The sequence below is a fragment of the Ambystoma mexicanum genome, chromosome 1p (assembly GCF_040938575.1).
Source record: "Ambystoma mexicanum isolate Mex_15411 chromosome 1p, UKY_AmexF1_1, whole genome shotgun sequence".
In the NCBI taxonomy this organism is placed as follows: Eukaryota; Metazoa; Chordata; class Amphibia; order Caudata; family Ambystomatidae; genus Ambystoma; species Ambystoma mexicanum.
The window spans coordinates 240,932,776-240,946,254 of record NC_090921.1 but is presented as its reverse complement, the minus strand read 5'-3'; the positions used below and the strand labels follow the sequence as shown (position 1 = coordinate 240,946,254).

The 13,479-nt window shown below is 44.8% G+C and overlaps 1 protein-coding gene across 1 annotated transcript in view; it reads left to right on the top strand.

The window, feature by feature from the left end:
* LOC138568611 (polyunsaturated fatty acid lipoxygenase ALOX15B-like) overlaps nucleotides 1-13,479 on the top strand; it is a 419,375-nt gene that overhangs the window by 349,291 nt on the left and 56,605 nt on the right. The window contains exons 11-13 of the mRNA XM_069646447.1: nucleotides 7,877-7,998; nucleotides 8,774-8,874; nucleotides 9,930-10,103. Of these exons, the coding sequence (XP_069502548.1) occupies nucleotides 7,877-7,998; nucleotides 8,774-8,874; nucleotides 9,930-10,103 (397 nt within the window). The remainder of the gene's footprint in view (nucleotides 1-7,876; nucleotides 7,999-8,773; nucleotides 8,875-9,929; nucleotides 10,104-13,479) is intronic.

Here is a 13,479-nt window from a genome sequence, read left to right as displayed (position 1 = left end):
CAAGGCTTGTGCGTCTCCCCTACACTATACAATGTGTTTACCAAACCCCTATTTCATATCCTAGACTGTTTGAGTGTCATCTACACCAACTATGCAGATGACACCCAGATACTAATCCCACTATCTGGCAACTACAACTGGGACTACGACTCGGACAACGACCTACTAAATAAAATCTACCTCGTCATTCAGGCATGGATGGCCACCAATAGCTTGTGTCTGAATGACGATAAGACTGAAATTCTTATACTAGGTGCCCCTATTTATCTAAAAAAAACTCAACCCCAAATACACCTCGTTCAATGTAGACGGCAACCTGATTATTACGGCCAAGTAAACTAAAACCTTAGGTTTCCATCTCGATTCGACCTTAAACCTCAAGAAACAAGCAAACGCCACTATGACAGCTACCACCTATACTTGCAAACTGATTCATGCATGTAAAAACTATCGGTCTACCAACAGCTGCATGATCCTGGCACGAGCAATAATCTTGTCCAAACTTGATTACTGCAATGCTCTTTATGCAGGTGCAAATAAACAAGTACTAAACAAACTCCAAACCTTGCAAAATAATGCACTAAGAACTGCATTGGGCATCCCAAGAAAGGACCACATCTCCAAAACAATAAGTCACAAATGGCTTTCTATTCATGATAGAATCTACTTTAAACTTGTTTCCATCTCCCATAAATGTCTTCATAATGCTGCCCCCAAATACCTTATAGACAAAATCGCTCTGAAAACATCATCCAGACCCTTGAGATCAGCCAACTCCTGCTGCATGATATCGCCGCGCTTCAACCTAAAAAAGAGCTGGAGGTACCAGCTTCCCGGTACAAGCAGCCCTGGCATGGAATGCCCTCCCATTTAACCTAAGTACTGACCTCAACCTACACAGCTTCAGGTCTAATACCAAAAAATGGCTCCTTACCAAGGATAATGCATACAATGCTTGAGTTTATAAACCAGACGTTTATAAACCAGATGTCACAGCCCCTTAATGGCTTTCATGTATAACCTCTCTCTCCGACATATGAATCTATGCACACCTAGTTTTCTTACTCCTGTAGCCTTTGTATTGTACTGCTATGTTGCTTACATTGCTTTTATTATCTGTCTATATACTATTCTGTGTTACTGTCTTCTCATATTTATTTATGTATCTTAAGCTGTCTTGCATAGCGCCCAGATACCCCAGGTTGTGGTGCGCTGTATAAATAATAAACAAACAAACCCTCTCCTCAAGAAACTCACAGCTGACCATTCTTGCCCGGAAAACTATCTCCCGATCTCCATCACTCGTTTACTGGGCAATCACCTGGAAAGGCTGGCCATCTCGCAGCTTAACCTTCACTCTGATTCTGTTGGTTGTCTCCATGACCATCAGTCTGGCTTCAGAGCTGCCAGAAGCAGTTTCTCCTGAACATCCGTGAAGACCTGCTCTCAAACCTTGACTCTAACATCCCTTCTGTCCTCATGCTATTTGATCTCTCGCCTTCAACACGGTCAACCATACCATCCTACTCAACCATCTCTGTGACAACCTGGGTATCACCGATCAGGCTCTGGCCTAGCTGACTTCTTTCTCCTCTGATCGACCCTCCCAGGTCCAACTTGGGTCCTTCCTTTCCTCTATCTCCCTCTCTACCTGCAGTGTTCATCAGGGGTCTAACCTTTCACCCTGGCTCTTCAACCAATACCTGGCAACACTTGCCCATCGCATTGCCGTTCTCTGACCCAATTTTCGGTGCTATGCAGATGACACTATGCGGACGCATTTTCAAGCTTCCCTCGGCCACCTCTTCTCCTTCTCTCATCTCTTACTGCCTGTCTGCTATTCAGGAGTGATGTGCCGCCAACAATCTCTGCCTTAAGACGGAGATCCACTTCATTGGCACACCTTCACCCTCCTTTCCTGTCTCTGTTTGGCCAGCCTCCCTTGGCCCTCCTCCTACCCCCACCTGCGAGGCCAAAAACTCCAGGGACATCTTCAACTCCACGCTTTCCTTCTCTGCCCACATCTCTGATGTCTCTAAAAAGTCAAACTTCCAACTGCAGCTCCACAGAGGTATTCTGCCTTTCCTCTCCTTCCCCCAGAAGCTCACTGTCTCTCGAGCCCTGGTCCTCTCCAGGATGGATTACTGCAACAGCCTCTTTCTAAATCTACCTGCTTCTGCTCTCCGCCCTCTGCAACTCATCCAGAACAGGACTGCAAGACTTGTCCTTGGCCTCAAGCCCTGGGATCGTATCTCTCCAGCCCTGAAATCTCTTCATTGGCTCCAAGTGGCTGCAAGGATTACATTTAAGACCCTTTGCATTGTCCACAAGGCTTTCTGGGTCCTGGGTCCAAAATACCTTAAAATCTCCCTCCGTAAATACCTTCCCTCTCAAACTATTCGCTCCTCCACCTCAAACTCCCTCAGGGTCAGTCGTTTCTCAAAGAAACGAGCTGGGGGTAGATGTCTGTCTTCGGCTGGGGCCTCCCTCTGGAACAGCCTCCCTGTCTGAAACTTGAGGAGAACCATCTCCGGTTCCGGAAGCACCTCAATACCCTTCCTCTTTGCTTCTGCCTTCTCTCCTCCTCCCCCCTGCTGATCTGTTCTGCTTCGGCATCGTGCACCTAGATACCCTCTGATTTTGGGCCCAGGTAACTGGCCCACCCTGCCACACACCCGCACTGCCTCCTGGCAACACTTCCACTTGGGTCTGTATCTGTAACCCTACAGTCCCCCTTTTTCTCTGCACTTATCAAACACCCCCTGTCTGTGCCTTAAACCTGGCACTTGACACTGGCTGGCTGCACTACCACTTGTTGTTGTTTTTATGCCTTGCTCAGCACTTTCCACTTCTCCCCTCTCCACCTGCCTTTCCCTCTTCCCTGCACTTGCGCGTTCTCAATGTCACTGGGCCTAGTAAGATCGTTGTTTTAGCTCTCCCTTGTTCCCCTTCCTTGCCTCGCTGCGCTCTGAAACACGTGTATGAGCGCGATACAAATAAAATATCAATATCAAAAGCACCATCACCCTCAGTCAATGCTAGTGTCTGTCCCACTACACATTAAACAGGATTTGTTCTGGCGGATGTGAGAGAAGGTACTCTTGTTGGGCATGCCCTTTCACCAGGAGGGCCCTGCCATAACAACAGATTCTGCCCTTTCCAGATGAAGGGTGATCTTGAGTTCTCTGCAAATATGATTTGTCATCCCCAATCAAAAGAGGCAAGCACATCAGTATCCTGAAGATGAGGGCCATCTTCCTGGATATAAAGAACTGTCTACCCAAGATTGATTCAACTCTATAGTCCCTTTTTACTTGAGCATACAAGTAACACACACTTCCCTCTATTATGCAAGTTCATACAAATAATTTGGATATAGTGCATCCATAATGGGATCTTGCATCTTGTAGGGTCTTTTAACAGTCAATTAACCTATCTCACCAGGATTTGGTATGCGTTCAACAAGGGGGACTCGCTCAGGTAGTGGCTCACTGAGTATTCATTCGATGGGGTTGCCTCCCAATGGACCTGTTTGCGACAGAGAACCACAAGGCATATCCTATTTTTGTATCTTTTGGGATGGGAGACACTCCCCAGGGGATGCTTTCATATTTCCATGGGATGCCCAGTTCTTATATGCCTTCCCATTTTCTCTGTTGCTAAAAGGGAAATCACAAGCACAAGAGGTGAGCTTGTAAATGAATGATATTGGTGGTTCCAATGTGGCCTGGTTTTCAGATCTTATTGCAATGGCGTTGTGTCCTCAATGGCCTCTCCTGACATACAGAACATATTGGCTCAGCAGGATGGACTGATCCTCAAACCCCCATCGTTATGGAGCTTAGCAGTCTAGTGCATGACGTCTTAACATTTGGGCATCTTAATCCTTCTCAGCTGAAGCCTAGAGGTCTTCAAAGGACCAAGGTTATATTCAAGCGGGTGGCTAGGGTTCTGTCAATCTTCTACTTCATAAGGACATTAATCCCCTCTTTTCCTCTCTGGATAATAGCCTATTCCTCATGATATATTTGGCAGAGTTTGGTTTGAAGCTGGACTCCTGTAGAACACACCTCAATGAGGTGTACAAGTGGTCAGATCATGCCTGCTTCTCTCTGTCCAACCCAGCGGTTAAACACCATTTCATTGGCTTGAGTCATTTGTTTCCACACATGACGCCCTGTCACCTGGTGTGGGATTTAAAAACGGTAGCCGTGCCTGAAATTCCAGCAAGTTACCGCAGGACTCGTATTGCCATTCTGCCTCCGTGATTCCCGGAATTACCGGGGCATTACGACCCCGGTGACCCGGTAATTCCGGAGGCGGAATTCGGTAAATCCCCATTCCCATTGAGCCCCACAGGACTCAATGGGAATGGCGAAGTGGAAACACCGGCACCATCTGGTGATGGTGCCGGTGTTTCCATGTCCGCCTGCAGGCGGGTGGTGTTAATCCCGCCAGGTCAGACCTGGCCGGAATGACATCTCCTGCCTGCAGAACTCGAGATCACCCGGTATGTAAAAAACGGTGGCGGCGGGTTTACCGCCACCGTTATTTCCAGACCGGGTGACTCGTAATGAGGCCCATGGTCTCTTGTCTATCTGAAAATCCACTCATGGAAAACAGCATTTTCAATGGTCATCACCTCTGCCCACAGAGTGAGCGAGTAGCAGGCTTTCTCCTTAGAGTATCCCTTGCTGATCTTACACAAGAAGAAGGCAGTACTCTGCACACATCTTAATTTTATGACGAAAGTTGTCACTGATTTTCACTAAGGACTGACTCATTGACAGACTTTTTCCCAGATCCACTATTCCAACTAGAGAGGGCTCACCATTCAGTGGATGTAGCCGGGGCTTTGAAGTTCTACCTAAAATACATGAAACATTTTAGTTCCTTCAATCACCTTTTGTAACATATGGGGGTTCTTCCCCGGGATCATCAGCTGAAAAAGCCTCTTTTGCACAGTGGTCACTTTCCTGCATTGTAGGGGTTTACAAGGTGTCTAATTGCCCCCCTCAAAAAACGTTCATGCACACCTAGTCAGAGCCAAGAGTAGATCAGTGGCTTTTTAGAGGCATGTAACGTGGCAAGAAATATGCATGGCAGCCACGTGGGCCTCTCCTCATTCTTTCTGTCGACTTTACTCACTAGATTTCAGTTTTAAAGCAGATGCTATTTTTGGCTTATGAGTCTTCTAGAACATTTTTAGCTAGTGCTCAAAGTCCTCTGATTGATGTTTGTTAGCCACTCTTCTTCGGTAGGACGTGCTTCTGGTCTACCGAAATGCTTGTTAATCTCCCAGCAGTATGAAGGGACGGGGGCAGGATGTAGGAGTAAATGAACATTACGGTGAGTACTGCAATTCTAGTTCATACTCCCCTTTCCTACTTTCTGTCCTCCTTTTATCCCCCTTAAAATGTCACTATTATGTGTGGTAATCTGAAAAGGACTGGCAAGTGCAATCAGCAGCATGCGCCGGGGAATCCCAACAGGGCATGCCACTCATGCGCAACAGCACGCCGGTCTAAATTACTATATAAGATGCTTCTTCACAACACACTCTAGTCCTGTCATCCCAGGAACGGAATTTCTATTAGCACCCGGAGCGGGGAAGCCAGCCACTTAGGTTACTTGGATCACGGGCTGAATCTACCGATACAAGCTCACGTTCCAAACAACCTGATTGCTGCCCCTTCACCCTGCCATCTTCCGCCCACCTTCTTCTTCCCTTGGTCCACGTTACGGCCCCTTGCAACACCCTACCCTACTCACCTTATGGTTTTTGGTAGCGGCTCAACCGTCGCTGCAACCTCCTGGGCCGCCATGTAAATGGAAGAAGGGCTCCGCTTGGAGACCTGTCTTCAACCTCTGTGGTGGCTATCTTGCTGAAGTATTTCGTTTGATTGAATAGGACGCCGCCTTTCTTGTAACATGGCTGTATTACATCAAGCTGAAGGGAGAACAGTACTGTACTTATGTTTTAAAACATTAGCAAAGCCAATCAGGCTGGTTTTGTAAATGTAGTGTATAATTCTGTTTTGTAAAGCCAAGACAGGACAAAAAGGCTACCCTCTAAATAAGCCAGACATATTGGCTTTGTCAACGCTTGTTATTGTAGATGTGCCCTTAAAGAGAATTTCTAATTCGTACACTCCATAAGGTCTGCCAGATTGCTGAGCTCCTTATTTTATTTGATTGTTTATAGTGCATACCTAGCTCCAAAGCAGCGGAGCACTTTCCAGAGTTTGGAAGCCAGCGTTGATCATGGCATTTTTTGGCAGTAGTGCCGTCCTGTTGGCAGATGGCTGGAAAAACATGCATTTAGTCAGGCAGGAGGTATTGCTGGAAGGGCCTGGTTTTTAGCGTTTTGCAGAACTTGACGATGGTCGGTGGCGTTCCAAGGCTGCAGCAGGATAGGGTTCCAGAGGGTCGGGCGTGGCAAGAGAAGGACTGTTTTCGGTTCTTACCTTTGCGGGCTAGCTTTGACTAGCTTGTTCATTTCACCAGGTAATTTGTGTTTTAATTTCTCTAACCAACACCTTTCATACATGCTACCAAAAACTAACCAGGTCTAATTTTCCTACCAATGTAGCCATGTAGCATTAATGAGATATTGATGCTTTCTTCCTGTAAATCATGTTATATTTTCCAAACATGATGGATTAGAAATGGTTGAGTAGAAAGTTGAGTGGATGGATAGAGGTGTGAGAATAAGCATAGTCAACCTAACTGTGAAATGGCAAAGAAATTGTGCTATGCATAATGCTCTGTTCTACTTTAATAGTGTTTACATACAATAGAGTGGCAAATTCAGCTAAAGGCTGTAACAACAGGTTTGCATGTCACTGCCCTCAAAGCCCAGCCGCCTTGTACAGCTTCACTGAAATAATTGGATTGCCTTACAAAATGCTCATATGTATGCAGAAAGCTTTTCGTGTAATATAATGCAGTTTCAATTACTATGGTTTGTGGTTTAAGTATGCCATCTCTCAAATGCGTAATGCACACAGTCGAAATGTTCTCTGAAGATTCATAGGTCAATTCGCTATAATATATTAGCACATGGAAATCGTTATTGATCTCCTCTCAGCCAATCAGAATGTTTAGAGTGCAGTCAATAACTACTGATACTGACTACATTCTGAACATTCTGTCTGCAGAAGCAGACAGGGAAACAGCAATGCAATTTCCATGCAAGAGTTTTTTTCAAAAGACACTCTCAGGCAGGACCTTTTTTTGTTGCAACATGCTATTTAGCACACGAGAGAAAGATAAACCATTAGAAAATGCTTGAACTTTCTTACAGAAAAATCGTGTACTTTTACATGACACCTAATGCATGCTCATGTTTAGCCTGTTGCAGTTCAACCAAGTTACAATTAAAATGCTTAATGTATGAAGGCAACTATGTTATTTGACTACTGCAGAATAAATCTGCATTTAATGTACTAACTCAGTTTGTCTATTTACTTTACTCACTCTTAAAGCATCCTTTTTTCTTCCCCACAAAAACTCTAAAACATATATTGCTGCTGCCACTATATGCTAATAGCCCTATATACCTCGTGAGGGGTCATAGTCGCTTGGAATAATGACCCTTCTCCGACATATGGCCCTTGGCTACACCTTCGGCCATAACTTGATGGCGGGTCATTATCCCATGATAACTACCCCTCCCTCAGTCTATAAGGCCACATTGTTACAGGCAGCAGCTCAAGGCACACACAAGGAAAACCGATTCTGAATATAAACATCACCCCTGAGATGACCAACATTAGTAAATGAAAACATTGTCAGTCCTGTTCGGATACATACATAGAAGAGACTCAATACAAGTAATAAAATCTCATTTACGGTTGATGCTTTTCTCTCTTAGTTATGTGTCCAGCATTGTGGAATACTACTATAAGAGTGAAGAGAGCATCCGAAGAGACTCAGAGCTCCAGGCCTGGGTGGGCGAAATCTTCAAAGAAGGCTTCTTGGAGAACACATCCTCTGGTAAGATTGGATAATATAGTGTATAGTTTGCTGTGTATCAAGTCTTGCACTCATGATGCACCTGGGTATCTCTAGAGGTGGCAATTGCTGAGGACTGCTATGCAAAACCTGTCATTAATCAAATCCCACTACTGATCTATTAAAAGTATGCCTTTACATTTTGTTTGCTTGATAGCTGAGTGTTTGTGCCAGTTATCAGTTTTTATTGATATGTGTACCTATCTGAGGTAATAGTAACATAAAGATTCTTCAACATTAGAGGTCAGAGATCATTCATTGTAACTTCTGGTGATGTCATTGAGGAGTCAATGGTAATGTGATAACCCTCAACACTAATCCTGTGATTTTGGTGAAATTATATCCCCATCTGTTTAGACTCAAAGCCCGAACAATCGGCCCAGGAATTCAAGAAGTTGTAAATAGCTAGATCATTATCAGACAGATAGAACAGGCCAATTCCCATGTCATGTTTGAAGAACTAGGATTATTTAACATGCTCCATACTTATAAATAGTTCTCCAAAAGAGCTCTTATTTTCTAGATCTTTGAAGCAACCATCACTACAGCATAGTAACAAACTCTGCTTAATCTCCTCTATCCTGAAATAATGGCAATGCTGTTGCCATAGAGATACACATCATACAGCCATGGTCACAAGACGGCACTTACTGCAAGTTCTAGAGTGCACACACACCTGTCATTCAGATAAAATGGCCTCTGACGATGTTAAACATGCACGCACAGTTATTGGTGTTCTCCCGATTAATTCCAATAGGTGTGCCTTCTTCGCTGGAGACCCACTCAGAGTTGATTAAGTTTCTGACCATGGTGATTTTCACCTGTTCTGCTCAACATGCTGCTGTCAACAGTGGGCAGGTAAGTGAGAATGTTCTCCTTCTATTGTAGGGAATGTGGAATATATAGCACCACCTGTGGCCACCAGTGCGATTACCTTCCTTCTCCTGCTTTGTGGGTCTAACCTCTTCCAATGGTTTGGGGAGTGTTGGATTTGACCACATACCTTTACGCACAAAGGCAGACAGGCTTTAGAGAAGACCAGACATACAGAATTACAAGCAGACTGACTTCGATCAATAAGGGTTTGCTATATGTTTTCTTGACTCACAATTTTAGTATTTCTATTTGCAAAAACCATGTGCATGTATTGCACTTTGCGTTTAGAAGGGTGTCAAAAAATGACAGTAGTCATTGTGACCCACCGCTCAAAAGGCCTCATGTAAATACACAAAACAGATTCCAGCGAGAGATAAGGGAAAAGCTGGAAGCTAAATCTAAAAATTAAAAATGGAATAGTCACAGCAATGATTAGCAAGCTGAAGAATTGTATGTTTTTCTTCATTGGGCCAAGACGCATATATTGATGACATAATGAGGGCAAAGCATTTCTTTAGGCCCTTGTACAAGGTCAAATGTTTTTCTTTGTTCTGCATGCTAAATGTAAGATGATTGCTACGCTTTCCACTGAGCTGATCATTTGGGGCTGTAGCCTCACCCTTTAATTAATGGATAGCATATTGGATATATTGTGCAACAGTTTGTTTTTATCAAATGTCATTTCTGTAATTCACTCTAGTTACTAATCTTAGAAACATTATCTCAGAATCACCCAAATTAACACATAGCCCAAGGCTTCTAATCTTCTGGGGAACACTTCTGTACATACATGACCTACAATGGGGATGATTGAGACAAGGTTAGGTTTGGTGGTCCTATTAAAAGGGAGTGTAATAAAAGTGACTTATCTGAAAAAGCATGACTCGAGAAGAACATCTCCTCTTACCCATCATGGTCCGCTCACCCGGCAATGTCTTCCTCACCTGTGACTTTTCCATAACTGATGTGAGCTCACTCTGACATCTTCAGCTTGTTGACATGCATGTTTTCTCTCTTTTTGGCCATGTCCACTGTAGTTTGATTTCCTCTCCTGGATGCCCAATGGTCCTAGCACAATGCGCAAGCCTCCTCCCAAGTCCAAGGGGACGACACCATCACTGGAAAGTGTCCTGGACATATTGCCTGATGTTGGCACCACTGCCAACATAATGACAACTGTCTGGGGCCTGAGTAAGGAGCCTGGTGACAAGGTAAGGGTTGTCTTCTCTTGTTATCCTTAGAATGCGCTTTCATCCTGCTCTCTCCCAAGCCAAACTTGAGTAACTTTGGGTGATGCTGTGACTGGATCAGGAAGACAGGCTCTGAGGTTTAAATACCATTTCAAACCACTCTATTTGTCCTAGGTGGCACCTCATAGTCTGTATAGTGGATGTGCTCCGGTAATTAACATGGATCACATCAAAGAGTTCAGAAGTCCTTGCTTACATGTTTTTGTTTAAAAAAAAACAAATCCATGTACAATAACAAGTCATAATAACCAAAACTTAACTTCCCTTTTCATTAACTTAAGTGCCTTCCTCGTCTCTATCAAGATGAAATATATGCCACTCCCAAAATGCTCCTTACACTTTCAATCCACTCACCCTACCCTCTGCCACATCCTTAAAAATACTACATTCCTTTATATTCAGGGATGAAATGTGCATATTACACCATGCCAGGAAATGCAGTGAGTGAGGCCAACCCCTCTAAGGGTGGTTTGGGGGGCTTCTGCAAAAGATCTGTTGGGTATAATGGGTACGAATAGTGAATCACATTTGTCCATACACATGGATTCAAAGGTAATAAAACATTACAGAAACCTAACATACAACATCTATTACTGGAAGCTTTGAAACAAATTCCTAACTGCAAATGGTTGTGTGTGATGAGGAGAGTGGGAAGGAAGAGGTGCGGGTGCCTTGGGGAGAGGGTCCCAGAAGGGCAGGCAGCATCAATCCTAGGTTGATGATGTTGCACCTAAGAGTGCTGAAGGGAATAAGAGAGCAGAGGGAAGTCAGAGTGAATGCCTACAGACATGCCTTTATTAAGCAACAGGCCCCTCGCAGTGGGGGCATTACCACTTCAGGTAATGCCCTGGGCCCATAGTTAAGGAAGGCCCTGGGGCATTACCTGAAGTGGTAAAGCCCCCTCTGCGAGGGGCCTATTGCTATTAGCACCCCGGCCCGTAAGACCGGGGTACTAATCAGGTTTAAATACTGACTGCCTTTCTGGCTGCGTGAGGGCATAGACTGAGGGAAGCATACGGCAAACCCCATGATAATAACAGACCGACAAGGGACAGAGTCTACGCGTCGGAGCAGCACGATCACTGGTGCGGGCTCTGCGGAACAGGACAGCAACACACCATGGCGTCTAAACCTCAAAAAAGCCAGGGGAAGCAGCTCACTTTGGAGGCATGTACCAAAACGGTGCGTCTTGTCGAAAGCCCTGCTCCAACAACCTCAGCACCTCAAAAGGAGAAGCCACTAGTGAAAGGAGACCAACAGATCTTTGCGGCCATGGTTTATAGTCAAAATGTTGAAAACAAAAAGGTCGAAAACAATAATGTTGGAAAAAAAAATGTGCAATTTTTTTTTGTTTGTTTTTAATGCCCCCCCGTTTATTTTTTATACCTAAAGCCAAAAAAACATACAAATAAAAAAAACACATTCGTTTTTTTTTCTACATTTTTTTTCGACATTATTGTTTTCGACTTTTTGCAGACATTATGACTGCACACCTGCGAACATAGCATCTCTGAAAGAGTCTCTTGAAGCTAAAATAGAGGCTATCAGCGTAGTTGTGAACTTGTGAACTTGTGAACTTGCTCAGACAAGAAGTGGGGGCACTCGCTGAAAGCACAGGTACTCTGGAAAAGTCAGTGGCAGCGAATACCAGTGACCTTAAAGACACCTCAGAGAAGTCAGTATACTGCAACAATGGGTGCGTAACCTGGACGACAGGGCAGAGGATGCGTAAAGTAGGGCTCGTCATAACAACATCAGAATTATTGGGCTGCCGGAAGGAGAAGAAGTGGCAAACCTGACAGAATACGTTGAGACCCTGCTGCAACAAGAAATTGGTCTGGGTGCCCTCACCCAGGGCTTCACGTTAGAAAGAGCGCATAGGTTGCTTATGAGAAAAACACCGCCCAGAGCCCCGCCGATGGCAATATTAGGCAGGATTCTGAACTACTGTGACAGGGAAAAGATCCTGGAATACTTTTGTAAAGGGGGCATGATCCAACGAGCGTCAGCCACTATTACAGAGTACCCGGATTATACCCTACAAGTGCAAAAGCAATGGATGAACTACATATCAATCAAGAGGGGACTACGAGCGGCTAACCTGAAATATATGTTGTTGTATCCAGTGAGATTGAAAGTGATCCACAAGGACCGCGCCGTTTTCTTAGATAACCCTGAAGAAGCAAGCAAATGGATGGACTTGCAAAATATGACAACCGGAGCAGAAGCTGGCCCGAGCAGAGGGGATTAACCACACACAGATGGCTATGATGACCACAAGGCAGCAGAAGTCGGCAGTTATGTACCTTTAAACACAAGAATCGGTAAATGCAGGAGCCCACAGCGTGGTGCATATTTTAGAGCACACCACAGAGGAGCGTCCTTCACCTAAGAACGGATTTGTTTAATAGTAGTGATATGGGTGGCACCGTCAGTACACTTGTGGGTGCTTGAGACATTCCAAGATGCAGAGGGCAGGATGTCGGTGTTGCGAGGTCGAGTGGAACATACGGAATTTTGCATTATTAACACACATGCACCTAACCAGGAGGCATCGGCTTATTTCCGCACGTTATACTCGCTAATAAGTTCCCACAAGGATGACACATTGATATGAGGTGGGGATTTTTATTGCATGCTCAACCCTACATTGGACAGGTCGGATGACAAATGTACGCATCCGGCCCTTGCAGCCAAGGCCCTGGCCCGTTTGTTGCAAGCATTTAAACTCTTGGATATATGGTGGCGTCTACACCCACAAACCCGTGGATTTTCGCATTACACTGCTCCCCTGGGCCTGCATACGAGATTGGATTATATCTTTACAGGGGAAGACACCTTAGGTGAATTTGATAGGATGGAATATAAAGCATGGGTGTTGTTAGATCATGCCCCATTGGTGGTAACATGGCCTATCTCCCCTCCGAGGTCACGCATCCTGACATGGAGACTCCTGAGTGAGGGTCTGAAGGGCGGCGCATTTCATGAAAACTTAAGAGAACGGGTGCAGGATAATTTTAAATATAACACCAGGAGCGTGGAGCCACCGGGTATGTTATGGGAGGCCTTTAAGGTGGTGATTAGAGGGATTGCAATCACTAAGGCAACAGGCAATAGAAAATGATTCAGGCAAGGCGGAAACAAAATTAGAAGCTATGAACGATCAGAAGAACCTATCTAGTGAGAGTGCCCGGGAGACTAGTTCCCTCCAGCAGGAATGCTTAGTACACTGAGACAGATTAGGTAAACTGAGTTATAGGAAATATGTGGAAAAGCAACATGCCGAAGTGGAGAAACCAGGGTGCTTGCTGGCCTGGCTGTATAAAAGCGAATCAGA